Raw genomic sequence first — 20890 nt, 5'->3', positions numbered from 1 at the left:
GCCAGCTTGGCATTATCAGCTGGCCCTAAGCCCGAAATTCATGGGGTCACGCCAATATTAGACATGACCACCATGAATTTCTAGTAAAGTATTTAAAAAAACACAACACCCAGAAAAAAGTCCTTTAATTGAAATAAACACACAATTCTTTATTGTTCTAAATTAAACCATACTTACCATCACGTCCATTCCAGCTGAAGCCAACGATCTCCTGCAATAAAAGTAAAATAATAAAGCAACATCATCCTTACCTTTCCATGGCTCCCACGACAGCTTCAGCTCTGCTACATCGAGATGACAGGCTGGACCGCAGCAGAACGCTGCCATCCATCCTGTCATCCCGCAGACACTGAGAAGCGCAGGCATACTTCCACTCCTCAGTGTCTGGCTGTGACGGCATCCAGATGAGCCGAGGTCATGTCCAATGAACTCAGCTCACCTCATGTACGTCACTGACAGCGTGGGAAAATTCTCCTGCACTCAGCACTTCAGCGTGAGAATTTTCCCACGCTGTCAGTGACGTGCATGAGGTGAGCTGAGTTCATTGGACATGACCTCACCTCATGTATGTCACTGACAGCGTGGGAGAATTCTCACGCTGAAGCGCTGAGTGCAGGAGAATTTTCCCACGCTGTCAGTGACGTGCATGAGGTGAGCTGAGTTCATTGGACATGAACTCGGCTCATCTGGATGACGTCACAGAGAGACACTGAGGAGCGCAAGCATGCCTGCGCTTCTCAGTGTCTGCGGGATGACAGGCTGGATGGCAGCGTTCTGCTGCGGTCCAGCCTGTCATCTCGATGTAGCAGAGCTGAAGCTGTCGTGGGAACCATGGAAAGGTAAGGATGAGGTTGCTTTATTATTTTACTTTTATTGCAGGAGATCGTTGGCTTCAGCTGGAATGGGCGTGATGGTAAGTATGGTTTAATTTAGAACAATAAAGAATTGTGTCTTTATTTCAATTAAAGGACTTTATTCTGGGTGTTTGTGTTTTCTTTTAACTTTGACTATGGGGTTAGTAATGGGGGTGTCTTATAGACGCCTCTCCATTACTAACCTGGGCTTGATGTCAGCTGGCATTATAAGCTGACATCAACCCCAACCCTATTACCCCCTGCCACCACACCAGGGCAGCGTGGAAGAGCGAGGCTAAGTGCCAGAATTGGCGCATCCTATGGATGCGCCATTTCTTGGGCGGCTGACGGCTGGTGTTTCTAGCCTGGGAGGGGGCCAATATTCATGGCACCCTTCCTGGGCTAATAATATCAGCCCCCAGCTGTCTGCCTAGCCTGTGCTAGCTATTAAATTAGGGGGGACCCCACGTTATTTTTTTTGGGGGGGTTCCCCCATTTTAATAGCTAGTAAAGGCTAGGTATTCAGCTGGGGGCTGATATTAGTAGCCTGGGAAGCTCCGTGGGTATTACCCCCTTCCCAGGCTTCAAACATTTGCCCCAGCTGTCTGCTTAACCTCCGCTAGAGCCTAAAATTAAGGGGAACCCCACGCCAATTTTTTTTTAAATAAATCCTTTATTTTAACACTAAATGACAAGTACAGTAATCAACACTGTCACTGTACTTCATATATATGTGACTGACATGTTTCTATCTATCTAATCTATGTGTGATTCTCTATTCTGTCTATTCTAAATTGTCGGGTACAGATGCTGAATTGCCGGCCGGCTTTCTTAAAGAGACGGTGCATGAAAACACTATTATTTTTTTAAATAAATCCTTTACACTAAATGACAAGTACAGTAAGCAACACTGTCACTGTACTTCATATATATGTGACTGACATGTTTCTATCTATCTAATCTATGTGTGAAGCTCTATTCTGTCTGTTATAAATTGTCGGGTACCGCTGCTGAATTGCCGGCCGGCTTTTTTAAAGAGACGGTGCACGAAAACACTAATATTTTTTTTAATAAATCCTTTACACTAAATGACAAGTACAGTAAGCAACACTGTCACTGTACTTCATATATATGTGACTGACATGTTTCTATCTATCTAATCTATGTGTGAAGCTCTATTCTTTCTGTTGTAAATTGTCGGGTACCGGTGTATGCCGCTGATGAATTGCCGGCTTTTCATGTCATTCTACATTATTCTTAGTTGTTTTCCTTCATGTAGAATTAACCTACAAGGAAAGAAAGGGTTTATTTTCATTCCGATATTTGTGTCCCATTGACTTGCATTGGTTTCCGGTATCGGAATCGGCGATATCCGATACTTTTTGGGTATCGGCCCGATCCAATCCGATACGATATTTCCTGATATCGGAAGGTATCGCTCAACACTAGTCATGACTATTCTTGTGGATTCTTCCTTCTGGTTTTGATGTACCCTCCTGGCATTTGACCCTGAACTGTTACCTGACCTCGTCTTTGTCTTACCCCGCTGTACTACGAGCCCTCCTGGTATCTGACCTTGGACCTCCTGACTACGCTGTCTCATGGATTGTCTGTGAGTAGTGACTCAGCGTCGCAGTAGATACTTAAATTACCCCACACTGCTTGCCTTATTTGCATAATTTGATGCATATTCTAAAAATTAATCAGTCTTGTCGAAAACCTCTGGGTTAATTTTCATCATATCTCTTTTTAGTTAAAAAATTACTTGGGAGGGTTATCCTGGATTTTACAGAAATAATGAGATTTTACCATACTTCAGACAGGACAGAAGGTGCTTCCACTGCACCCAGTTGTCTCACAGCCAAATACAGGATAGTGGGACTAAGGAATGTGACTTAACTGATCTACTTGGATACAGAGGTGAATTCTAACATATTCCCTAATTTTAGGCTCCTTTACACCTGTGTGGGAGCTTTCTCTTAGGAGCATGCTGCATTTTTTTTTAAATAATGTACACCGTAACAGAAACCCAATGGACCCCAATTTAGACATTAGGGTCTATCAGGCTCCACTTGTGTCCGTCATGTGACAGATCCATTTACCGAATAAAATTTTAGTTTTTCTGTTCCTATGAAAGTACAGAAAATGGAATCTAGTCTTTATTGCAATATGCGGAAAAACTCGAGCAAGGGAATGGAGTAGATTCACACAGGCTTCTTTTGCTTATTTCACCATTTACTGTTAGACACTATTGCAGTCAATTATGGCCTTAATGCCAGACCCAACTTTTCAAATTTGACATGTGTCGCTTTATGTGGCAATAACATTGAAATTCTTTTACTAATCCAAGTGATTTTGAGCTTGTTTTTTTCATGACATGTTGCTGCTGCCCTCATTGAATCTCTGTGTGAATATCTACACAATGACATTATGGGTCAGTTGGTCCGTGGGACCGTGGGGTACTCACCACCAGTTCGGTCGGTTCCTTGGGATTGTCATGGGGGCGCGACCCGGTCCGGGGCCCTAGGCGGTCAATAAAAAGGACAGTTTATTTAGGGGAAAAGTTTCGTGACACCACCAGTGTTATGCAGCTATAGGTGGCCGAAGCTACTGAAAGAGAACGCTGGGGCCATTGGTGACGCAGTTGGGATGGATTTGCTCCCCACTGGTAGAGCGGGGTCCCAGGGCTACCGGTACGGTTTATGTAGGGGATTGTAGATGTTGGGGTGCAGGACTGAGGGTGCAGATAATGACCAGACGACACAGGAATGGCGATTTCCTCTACCTTCACTTGATGTTTGTTGGTGCAGACCAGAGTACTGGTAACAGAAGGTAATGGAGATCCGGGAAGCCTAGAAGCAATTTGGGATCCACCTCGCCGGGTGGGGTTGTAGGCCTTCCTTCTGCGCTGTCCTCTTTGGCCCTGCTGCCTAAAGCTATGCTGCGGCCCTCTTTCCTGAGTGATTGTTAAATCCTAGCCCGTATGGCAGGCAGCTTGAGCCTTTTGCAGGTGTTGCTGCTTCGTAGCGGCTCTGGGCTCTAGTATGCTGCTGAGCCACCGGGTGTTTGGTGGGGCCAGGAGACCTGCAGTCTCCTGCCCTCCGGATTTAGCTGCCTGGACTTCAGTACCCGAGCAACCACAGACTCCGGTGTCCGGTTTCTGGTGCTTTTCTCTGGGGCGAGCTTGGTCACAGCTCCCCTCCCCAGGTTCTCCCAGTACCGAGAATAACCACTACACAGTGTATGGAGCTGTACTGTTCTAGCTCCATTCTCTGTGTATTTCCAGCAACTGCGGGACCTAGTAATAGCTGGATGGTGGAGGTGATGGGTGTGAACCCCAATCTATCTAATATTGATGTCCTATTCTAAGGTTAGGTTATCAATGTCACAGTCCTGGACAACTCCTTCAAGATTATAAATTTTTTATGAAATTGTTATCTTTATAACTGGCGGTCTGCTAACAAATTATGGGACGGACACCAGAGACAGCACTTAAAGCACTTATTCAAGACTCCTTTAAGAATCCTGTAGAGGTAATAAAGTAGTAAAATGGTTTTGAATATATGACCTGTGTTTATCGATATGGTGGACTGCTCGCCCAAGTCTTGGAATGACATCCATGATTGTGTCACATCACACGATGAAGGGAGCGAGTCGCAGTCTGCTGTGGATAACGTTGTTCATCTCCATTGCAATCACATCACTTGTCTAATTATTAGGGTAATACGTGTCTTCGAGTCCATAAGCAGAACAGTATACAGCATACAATAATGATAATAATTGTTTTTTAATTATTTAATAATGTGTATCGATTCAGTGTTATAAGATTTCCACATGCTCCATCTATGGAGTGAAAGGTAGGTCAAGATGTGTAATTACAGCATGGGTAAATGCAATACTATTGTTTTATTAATATACTATAGAAATGAAATTATGGAAATAGGGTGGCTTCCTAGAAGCAGATGAAATGGTTGATGTCTTACAGTAAACTGCACTGAGTGATCTGACATTTGTGTGCCCTGATACATTTGTTCCAGTGTGGAGGTGGAAGGGTTTCCTCTAGTGTTTCCCCATAACATGTAGATGTGCATGCTTTGTTTATACAGAACAGGAGGGAATCCTTCCTACCGATAACAAGGTTTACTTTTTATTTAATGCTGAAAAATGTGTGGGCGCGTGCATGAGATCGCTACACTGATAGCTGCACTCATTTTGTTACATCGGCCAATATTATGGGGGTTTCTCAGAGCAGTGCAGGGGAGGATTCTCATTTTCATATATACATCTGAATAATAACTTTAATTGTCAGTCTTATCTTTCAGACTTTTGCTTTTAGTTTAAACTTAAAGATTTACCGTGCTGAAGATCTAAATGGAAGACAAAAATGTAAGTTTTCCCATTCCAAAATATCTTGCATTTATATAAAACAATCTAATATGAGATTTTTTATGTTGTAAATGTCTATTGACCTTTTTACAAATGTAACACTATTATATTTGTTGGATACATATACATATGTATATATATATATATATATATATTTATATTTATATATATACATATATATATATATATATATATATATATATATATATATACATATATACATATATATATATACATGTATGTTTATATACAGTAAGTGTGTATACGAGTATATATACAGTATGTGTGCTTATATATATATACATACGTATATATGTATGTGTGTGTGTATATATATATATATGTGTGTGTGTGCATGTATACATATATGTATTTACACAGTATAAATGTTACATTTTAAAAACAATCTGTGTCTAATTGTGTCACTCTGTACAGACAGATTTATTTTACTTCTATATACCGTCCAGAAATAGAACATATATGAGATGACATGTTACATTTTCACTCCTGTTTTTCAAAGGTATCTATATGTGGCTGATTTGTTGCAGTAAAGTTTGCTACTGAAAATCTGTTCCCCATATCTTAATGGGGTTGTGCTTGTTCTACGTGTATGCAGATTTAAAATTTTCAGCAAGTTGTGCAGCTTGCTAAATCTTAATAGTGAGTAATGTCCACACAGTAAGGATTTGGGTCTGACTGCTGGTTCCAGAGGTAGTCACGCTACCACAAGTATGTGATTTCCATACTTGTGTTCACATGTCGCCCATAGTCTCATCTGCTTTATTGAACAGAACATTGAGGGAAATGGCAGCGACTCTAGTCAGCAAGTGACCACAAGTATGCAATTCATACACTTGTGATCACTTCATGATTGCTGGAAGCAGAGTCGAATCCTAATGGTGTGTAGATTGCACACTGTTAATATTCATTAAGCTGCATGACTTGTCATAAATTTAATAAAGGGTGAATAACCCATTTAACAAATCTCATTCAGATGAAAAAAGTTTGAAAATTTTCAGCAAATATCAGCCAGGTGTGAATTTACCCAATTAGGGAGAACATATGCTTCTCAGGACCAGTTTTAATCTTTCATATTTATTAAAAAAACAAATTCTAATAATCTTAATATTTTTTTTTATATATCTTCAAACAAGTATAGGCAGTCAGTAAATAAATGATAGATAGATAGATAGATAGATAGATAGATAGATAGATAGATAGATAGATAGATAGATAGATAGATATAATTTTAATGGTTTGTTTAGTTGTTTAGTTTAGGTTCCTTTTCAAGGATTCCCATCTTGAGAAAGGGATCGCAGGGAGTTCTGGAGGCCGATACGATCATCTGCTATCACCAGGGGGAACAGCTGTGCAAATGCTTATCTTCCCTGCAGCAATATACTGCAAATTAATGTACATTTCAGTGTTTGCTTAGAAGTCAATGCTAGAATATTTTACTGTGAAACACATAAAATCATTCTCATGTACACAACTAACTGCATCATTATTGCCACTCTCGTTTCTTTTTCCTTTTATATATATATATATATATATATATATGTATATATATATATATATTTATACACATGTGTGTATATATATATTACAGTAAATGTTAGGCTGGCTATAAAAAATTTCATCAAGTAAAATTGCTTTCAGAAGTCAAATGATATAAAATATTTTTTAAATATTACAAATATGTGAGCATAAAACTGTGTACAATAATTATAATAACAATTTTGATGTAAATTTTGTACTTAATAGGAGGAGTGATTTTTCTGAATAACTTAATTTTTATTTTGATACTTGTTCAATGTAAATGATAAATTATGCTAATTACGTCAAACCTCCCCAGCTTGGAAGTGGTATAATTTGCGTCATTTTTATTGTACGACAGTCTGTAGAAAATTAGTCATAAATATGTCTGAAACTTATAAACTCCTAAGTCATGCCCACTTTTAAGCTTTCAGGAGCAAAATGTTGAGCATGTCAAAAAATACTATTCTATCTGGTGCAAATAATTTATAAAAAGGTCTAATCTAAAGTGTTTCCTTTTTTTGTACATTTCGCATCAAATAAGGAGTTCTGTTGATAAATGTGCCCCACTGTCATGTTTATTCACCAGCTGAATGTGTATTCTATATTGTAAAATTAGCTTTTTGCTTTATGCAAGTTCTGTATATAATAGGATTATTACCGAAGACTGTATATAAATATTTTTGGTGGCGGGTAAATTGATATAATACTACTAGTGATGAGCGAGCATGCTCGCTACTGCTCGGTGCTCGCCCGAGCATCTCACTTCTCGACATGCTCGGTGCTCACCGAGTATTTCCGGGTTGCTCGGCGGGAGCTCGGGTCCCCTCCCTGCATGTTTGGCGCTCTTTAGAGAGCCAATGAACATGCAGGGATTGCCTGCCATGCACTTTAATGCCGTAGCCATGTTGGTTGTGGGCATTACAGTGATTGGCTGGCCGCACAGCGTCATGAGGTCTATATCAGACCTGGCGCCGCAATGCTCGTCACAGTCACTCCGGATCAGACAGTGTAGGGAGAGCTGCTGCTGTGAAAGGGAGAGATTTGATCATGTATTAGGTAGTGTAGGGAGAAAAACCATACAAAACACATATCCATCTTAACAAACAGTCCTTCTGAGGACTAATCCATCTGCAGAGATATCAGGCAGGCAGGATGGATAGGCAGCTAGTGTATATAGCACAAGAGGCTCCATTCCAATTTGGCCTTCTGCTGCTGTTAGATATTTCTATACAAAGGCCCAGGTCTCAGAGGCCAGGAATACTTTTCTTTGGATCTTAATCCTTATTATTTGCTTAAAAAGCAATCCAGAGAACACCTTTTTTTCTGCGCCATTTGCTTGTTTTGGGAGAGGTGCTGCTGCATCGGGGACAGATTTGCTTGTGTATTAGGTAGTGTAGGGAGAAAAACTGTACATTACACATGTCCATCTTAACAAACAGTCCTTTTGAGGACTAATCTATCTGCAGAGATATCAGGCACGCAGGGTGTATAGGCAGGCACTGTATATAGCAGACTTCAGTGCATATAGCACAAGAGGCCCCATTCCAATTCTGCCTTCTGCTACTGTTAGATATTTCAATACAAAGGCCCAGGTCTCAGGGGCCAGGAATACTTTTCTTTGGTCTTAATCCTCATTATTTGCTTAAAAAGCAATCCAGAGAACACCATTTTTTCTGCGCCATTTGCTTGTGGCACTGCAGAACACAGCCAGGTCCTTTCCATATTAGAGCGCTAGAAATCCAGCTATTTAAAACTGTGTTTTCTCCTTCAAACGGATCACATATACGTTGTCAGAAAATACTGCCATTTCTGGCCTCCATTAAAAATTTCCTTTAGTGTGTCAGTGAAGCAATTCACACCAGTTTGCTGTTAAAACTACTTACCTACAGGCCAGGTATTTAAAACTCTGTTTTCTCCGTCAAACGGATCATATATATGTTGTCAGAAAATACTGCCATTTCTGGCTTCCATTAAAAATTTCCTTTAGTGTGTCAGTGAAGCAATTCACACCAGTTTGCTGTTCAAACTACTTTCCTACAGGCCAGGTATTTAAAACTCTGTTTTCTCCGTCACACGGATCACATCTAAGTTCGCTCCAAACTCAGTCATTTGTAGTGAGCGTGGAAGATACTGTCCTCCATTTAAAATGGCGAAGGCACATGGCAAGGGACGGGGAACTGGACGTGATGGTAATGGTGCATGCAGAGGCTGAGGACAAGGCTGTGGGCAAGCCAAAATTGTGCCACAACAAACACCCACATCTTCTCACCTGACCTTCCTGTCCCAATTTCTATGGGACCGCAGCATACCACTATTGAACCCAGAGCAGTGTCAAAAGGTTATTGCTTGGATAGCAGATAATGCACCCAGTCACTTAGCCACCACCACCCTGTCTTCCACACGGTCAAGTCTCAGTAGCCGTGAGTCTGGACCGCATATTGCTCACCCTGCTTCTCCTTCCTCCCATCATGCCGAGTACCCAGAGACAACTGATCCCACACTTGGACACTCTGAAGAGCTGTTCACTTTTCCATTTATAGATTCGGGCCTCTCGCCCGGTCCACTTGAAGCGAGGGCAAGAGGAGATCGCGTGTAGCGATGCCCAAATATTTGAACAGCCACGGTCACATGATGGCGACGGTGGGAAAGTGTCACAAGAGGTGGACGATGATGAGACACAATTGCCAGAAAGTAAGGAGGAGGACCAGGGAGCGGAAGTGGAAGACGAGGTGTTGGATGATATAGTAACTGACCCAACCTGGCAGGAGGACATGCAGAGGCGAGGACAGCAGCACACACGGGGAAAGAGGCAGAGCACCCCAACAGGCAGGAAGAAGCAGTGTGGTGGCCGTAGACAGAAGGCAGGCAACCGTTCCCCGTAACACCAACACGAAGGAAGTTGCCAGTACAACTGTTAGGTCTTCCCGAGTCTGGTTGTTTTTTAAAGACTCTGCCGATAACCCCAAAAAGGCAATTTGCACCACCTGCCAGGCCAGCATCAGCAGGGGTGGCAAAACGACCAGCCTGACCACCACCAGCATGATCAAGCACATGGTAGCAAAGCACCCGACTTTGTGGGCCGACCCCCAGTGTCCAGGAACAGTGTCTGCGGGTGGCACCATTGCTTCTTCCGCTGTTGTGCATGCAAGCCAATCCCCTGTCCATGGTGCATGCGAAGACGCCTCCTGCCCTGCACCTGTCGTTGCACACTCTCAAGTAGCTGCATCAGGAAGCACGTCCATGTCCTTGTCCCAGCGCAGCATACAGTTGTCCATACCCCAGTCCTTGGAACGCATGCGCAAATATGCAGCCAATGCCCCACAGGCCACACTACTAAATTCTCACATTTCACGACTGCTTGCGCTTGAAATGTTGCCTTTTAGGCTCGTGGAGATGGAAGCATTCCGCAACCTGATGGCGGCGGCCGTCCCTCGGTACTCAATCCCCAGCCGCCACTATTTCTCCCGGTGTGCCGTCCCCGCATTGCTCAAGCACCTGTCCCAAAACATTTAGCATTAGCCGTGCTCTCAACAACGCAGTTACCGGTAAAGTCCACTTAACCACGGACACATGGACAAGTGCTTGTGGGCAGGGACGGTACATCTCACTGACGGCACACTGGGTTAACATCGTGGAAGCCGTGACCAAGTCGGACCTTGGGACGGAACACATCCTCCCGACGCCAAGGATTGCGGTCCCTAGGTCAATCAGGGTTGCCCCCATGGTATACAGCTCCTGCACCTCATCCTCCCCCTCCTCTTCAGCCTCCATCTCCGAAATGACCACATTAGTCACAAGCTCAAAGCACTGCTGCACTGCCTCGGCCAAGCGGCAACAGGCTCTGCTGAAGCTAATATGCTTAGGTGAAAAACCGCACAATGCTGAAGAGTTGTGGACAGCTCTGAAAGAGCAGGCAGATCTGTGGCTCACACCGCTGAAACAACAGCCAGGCATAGTCGTGTGTGACAATGACCATAACCTGGTGGCGGCTCTGAGGTGGGGCGAGCTCACACATGTACTATGCCTGGCCCATATGCTTAACCTTGTGATTCAGCGGTTTCTCAAATCCTACCCGGAGCTACCGGATCTGCTTGTTAAAGTACGTACGCCTAAAATTGGTCCGCCGTTGGACTCACTGCATACCCTATAACTGTATCGCAGACCCTCTCCTTTCTAATGGGAACATGGCAGCCCTTGCAGTCACTGGATATGCAATAACAGTATAGGAGACCCACTTGTTAATAATGGGAACAACAAAGCATAGCCGGCTGATGGCTCTCTAACAATAGCTATGGCCGACTGCTGGTCTTTTAAGAATAGTAAGGGCAGTCTGATGTCCCTGTAAAAATAGGCTTTATGACTTTCAGAGTCTCTCCATTATAAATAAAAAAGGATGTGTCTGATGATGTGTCACACACCGCATTGCCAGATAAGGTTGTAAAATGTTAAAATGACATTTCCCGGTGAATGTATTTGTCTTAAAAAATAACGTAAAAAAACGAAACAATAGGATATTCTTTAGTATAAAAAACAGCGTCACCAATTTAACCTCAATGTAATCAAATTGTTCAGCTCATGCACCTCCTCCCCCATCTCCGAAATGATCACATCAGTCACAAGCTGACAGCACTGCAGCACTGCCATGGCCAAGCGGCAACAAGCTGTGCTGAAGATAACATGCTTAATGCTTAATTGACAAACCCCTCAGCGCTGCAGAGTTGTTGAAAGCTGTAACACAGCAGTCTGATCTGTGGCTCTTACCGCTGAACATACAGCCAGGCATGGTCGTGTGTGACAATGGGCGGAACCTGGTGATGGAGAAATGACAGCCGGGGTAGATATGGTTTCCCTCTATGCCAGTCCTTTCACCGAGCTAAGGAATATGGCTGTGGTGATATACAACTCCCACTGAGAAGCTGTTTCAGATTGAAAAACATTGTGCCCACCAGAGGATTTGATTCTGAAGGCTAACCTTTCTCACCCGCTCAAGAGCCCCATAGCAGCTGCAAAGTTAGCGCTATCATGAACTCTCCTGAGGTAGAAGCCAAGGCGCACCAGAGGATTCTCTGGTGGGACCGTCCAACCCTGCTGAGAAGCAGTCCTGGCTAAGAAAGGTGTTTGGGAAGGTTCCCGGACATTCTATGGCTGCTTTTTGACTGAGGAGGAAACACACGCAAACACGGGGAGAACATGCAAAGTCCTTGCAGATGTTTTCCTTGCTGGGATTTGAACCCAGGATCCCAGCGCTGCAAGGCTTCAGTGCTAACCACTGATCTAATGTGCTGCCGTTCACCCTCTAATATCTAACAGGCTGGAGAAACTTGAACCTACTGCCACTCTATCTTCAGCTCCTTTGAGAGAAAATGTATTTGGGCAGCCACTCAGTCTACCAAATAAAATTCCTGAGAAGGAAATTGGGGATGGCTTCGCTACGGGTACTGGGGGCAGTGCTAATACCATAGCGTTGTACCATAGTTTGCTGGAAATATTCCAGGCTGGTAGGAGGCAAGCAAATTCCTACAGAAAAGTACCAGCAGTAATGTTCAGGCCACATTTCAAGTGCAAGCAGCTTTAGAGGACTTCCTGGGAGAAATGACACGCAGGGTAGATACGGTTTCCCTCTATGCCAGTCCTTTCACCGAGCTAAATACAACTGTCAGCAAAAAAATTGTGGACTGGCTCCGTACCGTCCCTGGCCACATTCACCTATCCACGTGTTTGTGGTTAGGCGGTCCTTCACAGTAAGTGCACTGGGGAGGGCACGGGTAATGTTGTGGGACCCGTGCTTGTGGAAGGCGGAGGCGATACCAGGAAATATAGTGGCGGCTGGGGACCAAGTATGGACACTCGGCCGCTGCTGGCATGAGGTTGTGAAAAGCTTCCACCTCCACGAGCTTAAAAGGCCATATTTCAAGTGCAAGCAGCTGTCAAAAATTTGGCAGTATAGTATTGCAGCCTGTGGGTGGGTGGGTGGCTGGCTGCCTGCATACTTGCGCTTGCATTCCAAGGAATGGGGTATAGACAACTGAATGCTGCAGTGGGACAAGGACGTGGACGGTGATTGTTGCAAGTCTGCAATGACAGGTGCATTGCGGGAGGCATCTTCGCATGCGCCAAGGATCACTTATGGTGGGCACACTTTTAGGCAGTGGCCTGGGAGTCAGAGATGCTTCCAGAGGTCTTCCCCATGCTGTTCCCATGTCTTTTCAGCACTGTATGCATGTGTCTGATGATGTGTCACACACTACATGGCCAGATAAGGTTGTAAATTTTAAAATTACATTTTCTGGTGAATGCATTTGTCATGGTTGAAAGCAATTCAAAAGTGCAAAAATGCATCAAAAATGCTACGTGTGAACATAGCCCAAGTTGTTGAGGAGTATTTTTGTTTTTGGTTATTTATTTTGCCTTATATACAAGTCATTATCCTGGAAAGGATGTTCCTTAACATATTTCCTAGGAAAATCCATTTTGGTTTAGTTTTTGTATGTTTTATTGTGAGTCCGTGAAAGTGGCTTAATACTCTGACCACGTTGCTGACAGCAGTGATCTGGGAGTCAGAGATGCTTCCAGGGGTCTTCCCCATGCTGTTCCCATGTTATTTGAGCACTGTTCCCATCAATTTGGGCAATTTTTAGGCCATCTGCAGACCGCCGGGGGGAGCTGTCTGAAAAATGCTCGAGTTTCCCATAGACTTACATTGGGCTCGTTTGCTCAACCCGAGCAACGAGTACCCGAGCATTTTATTGCTCGCTCATCACTAAATACTACGTATAATTAAATTATATTTTTTCATCTATTTTTAGACTCCAAATAATAAAAATTTAGTTTATAAATTCATACTTTTGCTTTTTGTCCAGTTATCATATATTATACGGAAAAGGATGCCACATTTGTGTGTCTTTATCTGTTCCACCATTATTGTTTTTGATAAGATTTATAATAATCTGTGCTTTTTTTAATTATTTAAGTCATAATGTAATGGATTTAAAGCCTGATACAATCTAATGTAAAGTAATGTTTTGCAATTGTTATCTAAAATGGTCTCAATTGTGTAAAGAATAAAATAACACATGAACCTAAGTTTACATTTAATTCACTTTTTACTCTAGACCCCACATGGACAAGAAGGAGATGAAAGTGAAATTGCAAAATTTAAACAGTACTGGAATAAATGCATGGAATTAGAGAGGTAAAAAAGATCATATTGTGTTTAGATAATTTTTGTTGGGATTTAGTCTTTTTTGTGCTTGAATACACATTTTTTAGGAATAGTAAAAAGCTTATTCAAGACTATTTAGACAAAAAAAGCATTAAAATAGCAGGTGTAAAGCTTAATGCATTGTAATAAAAAACATTGATTACAAAAATAATATTTATGTAGCAATAATCATATCTTACAATTAACTAACAAAACGATTTGAAAATGCCAACTAAATGTTCTGCAAAAAAATACACCTAGATGCTGTGTGTGAATCAAGAATAAAGGAAGCCAAGAATAAAGGCGGGCTGGGAAGTCAGTCCCGTTGAACAATATAGATAGTATTATACTTTTCAAACACATGATTAAGAACTCAGGAGTGGGGATTTGAAACTCATAACACTCCCCTGCAAACTATGATTTTTCGTCTTAATTGTTTGAATGTGCACTGATAGATTACTTTTTGAATAAAGGGAATCTGTCAGCAGATTTTTGCTATGTAATCTGAAGACAGCAGGAGATAGAGGCTGAAACACAGAATTCAGGGATGTGTCACTTGTCAAAGCGTGTGCTGTTGTTTACTAATTGTGAAGGATTTATCACTAAGAGATTAAAATTGCTTGTCTAGTCCGGCAACGCCCCCTCCTGTGATAAGCACCTCACTGTCTATGGACTTTATACAGGATGATCCTAATGTGGGCAGGGGCAACTTTCTCAGCTCTGCTGCATTGCTAAATCTAAAAGCTCTGATTGTGTGAGAACAGCTGCACCCAGTAATCAAAGTGACACATCGTTGGATTCAGCTTCTCCTTGCTCACATTAGGCTGCTCTCAGATGAGAGTGGGATAACTGATGACTGGTAGATCAGCCTTTCATTCTATATGACTCTAACAGTCAAAGGTCTGTTGACACCTTAACATCATGCCTATGTTTGGAGGGCCCACCTTTTCTGCTATCACATGATCAACTCTTCCGTTAAAGCTGGGTTCATAAGATCTTCCTAATACTGGCAGAATCTGGGCTACAGACTAGATACAATTTGTAGCTTTGTTAGTAAACCGGATATGTATGTAAGTTGAAACAGGGCTGGGAAAAATATATAATACTCACCTCACCTCTTACTGCTCTGGACGCCCCACTGCTCGCCATCCAATCTTCTTTCCACCATCAGGTGCCGCATATCAGGCCTGTTTACTATAGACCAGGACTTTTGGCAGTGTCCAGGCCCCAGAGGTTGCTGCATGTCATAACGTCAACATCGTGACCTGTTGACACATGTGAACCCCAAGGCCTGAATGCAGCTGGAGGTCTTAAGATACAGCATGTAACTCCAGAAAGAAGAGGACCAGACAATGAACAGTGAGGCAGTTAAAGAGGTGAATATTAGGTTTTCTGTTTTTAAACAATATTCACCTCTCTGGCCATCCTGCTGCTCGATTTCCGTTTTCTTCCTTCCATCCTTGGGCGCGCCACATTTCAGCCCTCTTCACTACAGTCCAGGACTTCTGGCAGCTTCCAGGCTTTGGAATATACTGAGCATCGTAAGTTCACATCTGATGTTGCGACCTTATGGCCAGAAATCTTGGAGATGCAGGACAAGAAGGCGGAAAGAAGAGGTCCGGACAGCGAACAATGGGGCAGTCAGAGAGATGAGTATTATTTATTGATATTAACCAATACTCACCTTGCAGCCTGGTCTTATTTACATTTTTGGGCATGCTGCATCACTTCATTAAAGACCAGGACTTCTGACCATGTCCAGGCCGGAGCTTACTTTGCGTCATAAGGTTGTGATGATGATGCAACTTTATGATGATCAGAGAGCTCGAGCCTGGATGTGGCTGGGTGTCCCTTTCTATAGTGAAGAGGCTAGAGATGCGGCGTGAGATGGTGGAATAAGGTCAGTGGTCAGCTATTCATTTTTTCTCTTTAACATCTGATGTTCATAACTAGGGGTTGTACGAAAGTCGAATGTTCGAAAGTTGGGGACTTCCAGTAATAATAATAATAATATATATTGTAATATGAATTATTCAAAGTAAGTACACCAGCATCACCAGGTTATTAATTTGTGTATATTGTTTGCACTGTAAAATCTATCAACAGACTCTCTTTAATAGTATTTAAAGTACTGGTGGATTGAATAAGTGTTTTCTTTCTCTGCTCTTTAGCGCTGTGTTGATCTAGTATATAGTATTGCTTAAATATTTAAACATTTTGAGTAAAGTGATGCTTTTGTCGATGATCTTGTGCCTTTAAAAGAAAGGTAATACAAAAATAAATAATTTGAATATACAGGACAGAAATAAAACATATAAAATAGTATTACATCTGAATACTTGAAACTCTGTAAGATACTGAATTCTGTAAAAGACTGTATTTCCTCATGCCTTTCTTGCAAATTCTGTACCAATGTTTAGAAACCGTCTTCCAAAAATACTGTCTAGTATAATGACATACATAATAAACAAGAAGGAGGGGGATGCCGCTGCTGCGTCTTTTTTTTTTATACTGATTATGTGAAATGGCATGCTAGGAGAGGGGCGGAGGGTTCAGAAGTGGGAAGATATCTGCTTGCCCCAAAGTACAATATGGGATATTTAGGTAGCAATTAATCCATCTATGTATTAAATTGTGATCTATGTGTGCAAACAGGTGCGACAGCATCGAACTCAACCCTCTAATCAGACAACAGATTCAACAGAATGATTCTTTTCGGGATGCAGAGGAAAGTTTACTTCTTCCTAGACAGAAACTACCCAACCAAAGCACATTAAGCCATTATGAGGTGAGCAAATAGAATAGAGTAAAAAAGCTTAAATCTTAATCCAAGTAATCAATGAGCAAAAATGAAAACACATAGCTTCTTCTTGGAATAAAAGCCCCCACTGAACCAAAGGTATACTTGCCTAGTACCTTCTAAGTGATATAATCTCTGGAATTGTAGAGACTATGTAAGTACAAGACTAGTCTCACAGGTCAGATATTTACTGTCCGAGTATGACAATGTCTAAACTAACTGCAGGTCTCCTGACTTGACCCTGACCATATTAGAGGTCAGACATCTATCTGAGATGGTCGCAACAAATACATACAAATAAGTATGATAATGTGTCAATAACTAACATATAACCAACAAATAGACACATAACCACAAAAAAAGTGAATAAAATTACCAACTTTATTAAGTAATTAATATAAAAATATATATAGAAAGAAAAAGACAAGAAATGGTAAAATGGGAAAGGTCAATCAGACCACACACAAACAGACACTATAAATAGAACGGTAAGCCTATCAATATGAACATATGCATATCAATCCAGTATAGCCAAAATGTATATGTCTCCACAAATCACAAATAAAGTGCACTGTGCAATAAGGTACAAAACTAATAAATTCATAAAAGAATTATATATATATATATATATATATATATATAAAAAGATGAATCCAAGTGGATATGTGTTATTAGATGAATCTATAAATATGTGTACATATAATAAGTATTGCACTCCAATAATAGATATAGTAAGGGCATATACATTAAAATGCAAATGAATAAATGAATGAACAGATAGGTACTAACCCTCAAGGATACCTTGAGAAAGCGACAGTGAAACGTGCGTTGGATGCAGGACTCACACATGTGACACTACTTACCTTGAGGGTTAGTACCTATCTGTTCATTCATTTATTCATTTGCATTTTAATGTATATGCCCTTACTATATCTATTATTGGAGTGCAATACTTATTATATGTACACATATTTATAGATTCATCTAATAACACATATCCACTTGGATTCATCTTTTTATATATATATATATATATATATATATATATATATATATATATATATAATTGTTTTATGAATTTATTAGTTTTGTACCTTATTGCACAGTGCACTTTATTTGTGATTTGTGGAGACATATACATTTTGGCTATACTGGATTGATATGCATATGTTCATATTGATAGGCTTACCGTTCTATTTATAGTGTCTGTTTGTGTGTGGTCTGATTGATCTTTCCCATTTTACCATTTCTTGTCTTTTTCTTTCTATATATATTTTTATATTAATTACTTAATAAAGTTGGTAATTTTATTCACTTTTTTGTGGTTATGTGTCTATTTGTTGGTTATATATATATATATATCTATCTGAGATGGTTTAGTGAATCTTGCATTGAGCAGGGGGTTGGACACAATGACCCTGGAGGTTCCCTCCAACTCTAACATTCTATGAGAGGCTGTTTCGTTTAGGTCAGGAGACCCATTTGTGAGTCCGACATTGCAGTCCATAGTCAGACTATAAATATCAGACATGTGAAACCGGACTAAAAGCAAAATTCCATTTCTGAACATTATTTTTACAGTGAATATTTTAAGTTTTAACTTTAATGGAAGTACTCTGCTATCAACTCCTTGTATACAGTTTGTGTTCTCATCATTCATGGCTGTACACAAGACAACACTGCTAACCCGTTGCACAATACTGTACATCATTTTATTTAACTTGACATTATTAGTAGGGATGAGCGAACCCGAACGGTAAACTTCGGGGTTTGTTCTGGACACCTAGTGTCTGCTGCTGAACCCTGAAGACGGACTTCTTATTGTATGTCTGTGTTACTGTTCGGGAGAATGAGGCTGCATAAGTCATTCACGGTCATGTCACCGCTCATCATTCCGACTCTCACGCTGTACTCCGCAACACCCAACAGAGTACAGTGTGGGACCCGGCCGTGGCTGCTTCTCCATACACTGGAAGACTGAGACTGGGATCGTCATGCGACCTCCATTTGGACTACGGCGGACTGGTGTGGGTGTTTTTTTTTTAATAAATGGGTGAAAGAGGGAAATTGTTGGGGAGTTTTTTCAAATAAAGATTTTTTTGTGTGTTTATTTCTTTTGACTACTGGGTTAGTAATGGGGGTGTCTGACAGATGCCTCTCCATTACTAACCCGTGGGCTTGATGTCAGTGACAGCTGTTGATATCAATCCCACAATCCCATTACCCCAAATGCCACAGCACCAGGGCAATTGGGAAGACCCCAGGCAAAGTGCCAGAATTGACGTAACGAATGGATGCGCCATGTCTGGGATGGCTGAGGGTTGGTCTTATTAGACTGGGAAGGGGACAATATCCATGGCCCTTCCCTGCCTATTAGCCTTAGCTGGTAATTAAAATTAGGGGGGACTCTTTGTCATTTTTTTTAGGGTCTCTCAATTTTTAATAACCAGCAAAGGCAAAACAGACAGCCGAGGGTTGATATTAATAAGCTGGGAAGGTCCAAGGATATTTGCTCCTTCCCAGCATAATAAGACCAGCTGACAGCTGTCTGTTTTCCCTTGGCTGGTTATGAAAAATAGGGGGAACCCCCGCATAGTTTTTTTCATTTATTTATTTATTGACAAGTACAGTAAACTACATATGCAAGGCATTGCTCCACTCCTCGACTTGGACCTCTGCCTCCTGGTTCAAAATTATTTTAACTTTTTTTTATTATATGTTATTTTAAGTAATTTTCCTATCCACATTTGTTTGCAGGGCAATTGTCCTGCTCTTATCCCATTTTGCTTCCTTTTTCAGCCCCCTAGCCATTACTTTGACCATTTTACAGCACCAAAGTTCAGGTCTCCATTGGCTTCTACTGTGTTTGGGACCAGGGTCAAGTTCAGGTCAAGTTCTGGTACCCAAACCAAACTTTGGACTCAAATTCGGCAGAACCCGACAAACCTGAACTTCCATGGGTCCTCTCATCTCTAATTATTAGCTGTCCAAAAGGGGCACTGCCAGCTCTCCCCACATGCCTGTGTTACAAAATATTTATATTTCATGTTACATAATTCTGGAGCATCTTTTGGTGAAGAGAACATGTCAGCTCCAAAAATGCTATTTATCTGCAGATATAGGGTTAATTTGCAGATAAACCTTATTAGGTTGGTTTACTGGAACAGCAGCTACAGTGTGAAAATATCTTTGGGTGGCTGTAATAGTTAGCACTCATTATACAGTGACCGTGGCTGCCAACATGTCCCGGCACCTTGACTGACCTATGCTGCATGTGTGTGTGCAGTGCTGGCTAGAGATGAGTGGATCAAACCATGGAGGTTTTAATTTTAGTAGAATTTCCTGAAATTTGCAGTTTTGCGCAAGTTCAAACATTTGAGATTTGATTTGCGATATTGTCACGGGTTACTGCAACAGTTTGGAGCCAGAAGACCTCAGCTTCGGATGGCTCCTACTCCAGCTCCGAGAAGAAGCATTTCTCCGTCATTTTAAGTGTGTGTTTATTTCTTCCGGCAGAACAGAGATTAAGCGGCCATGTTGGAATTCCCTGTGCTCACAGCTGAGCTTGGTTAGCCACTCATTTTCCCTTCATAATCTGGGCTCTGATACAAATCCTTGTCAGAGCTAGCTTTTGCTGCATAACTAACGGAGGGAGAGGGTTTCTTATGAGAAGGAGAGTTGAAGGAATTATTTGTGAGTGTAGTCTGGTTTGTACGCGTGGTAATTCCTTATCCTTATCCATTTTTGGTTTATTCCCCTACCTTCACACCCCGGTGCTTTCCTCTGTTATATGTGAGTGAATATTTCATGTGCCTGGAGTTTTCGGTTTACCCCTGTCTGTGTAACCCTGTTTGTCGGGTTGCTGTACAGTAGCGCCCCCTTCTCTGGGTGGGGGAGGTGAACAGACGGAGGGCTTACTCAGGAGTTAGGCAAATGGGGGAGGCCCCGGCATCCTCACCTTTAAAGGTATCCCGGGGAATAGGGCAAACTAGGGCGCCCCCTAGTGTTAGGGACAAGGTAGGAGCCCCTGGTCCCTGGTCACCCGACAGTTGTGTCGTGACAGACATATGAAAAAAAAAAACTTCCGTAACATTATCTTTCACACCTCTG

The 20890-nt window shown here is 41.7% G+C and overlaps 1 protein-coding gene across 1 annotated transcript in view; it reads left to right on the top strand.

The window, feature by feature from the left end:
- The first annotated feature begins 5017 nt into the window (after positions 1 to 5017).
- TNIP3 (TNFAIP3 interacting protein 3) overlaps positions 5018 to 20890 on the top strand; it is a 177963-nt gene continuing 162090 nt past the window's right edge. The window contains exons 1-3 of the mRNA XM_073646146.1: positions 5018 to 5240; positions 13892 to 13971; positions 16636 to 16768. Coding sequence (XP_073502247.1) covers positions 5226 to 5240; positions 13892 to 13971; positions 16636 to 16768 — 228 coding nt within the window. The 5' untranslated portion in view covers positions 5018 to 5225. The remainder of the gene's footprint in view (positions 5241 to 13891; positions 13972 to 16635; positions 16769 to 20890) is intronic.

The sequence above is a fragment of the Phyllobates terribilis genome, unplaced genomic scaffold, assembly GCF_046119375.1.
Source record: "Phyllobates terribilis strain yellow unplaced genomic scaffold, ASM4611937v1 Scaffold_1__5_contigs__length_1240528914, whole genome shotgun sequence".
In the NCBI taxonomy this organism is placed as follows: domain Eukaryota; kingdom Metazoa; phylum Chordata; class Amphibia; order Anura; family Dendrobatidae; genus Phyllobates; species Phyllobates terribilis.
This window is presented reverse-complemented; position numbering and strand designations above follow the sequence as displayed.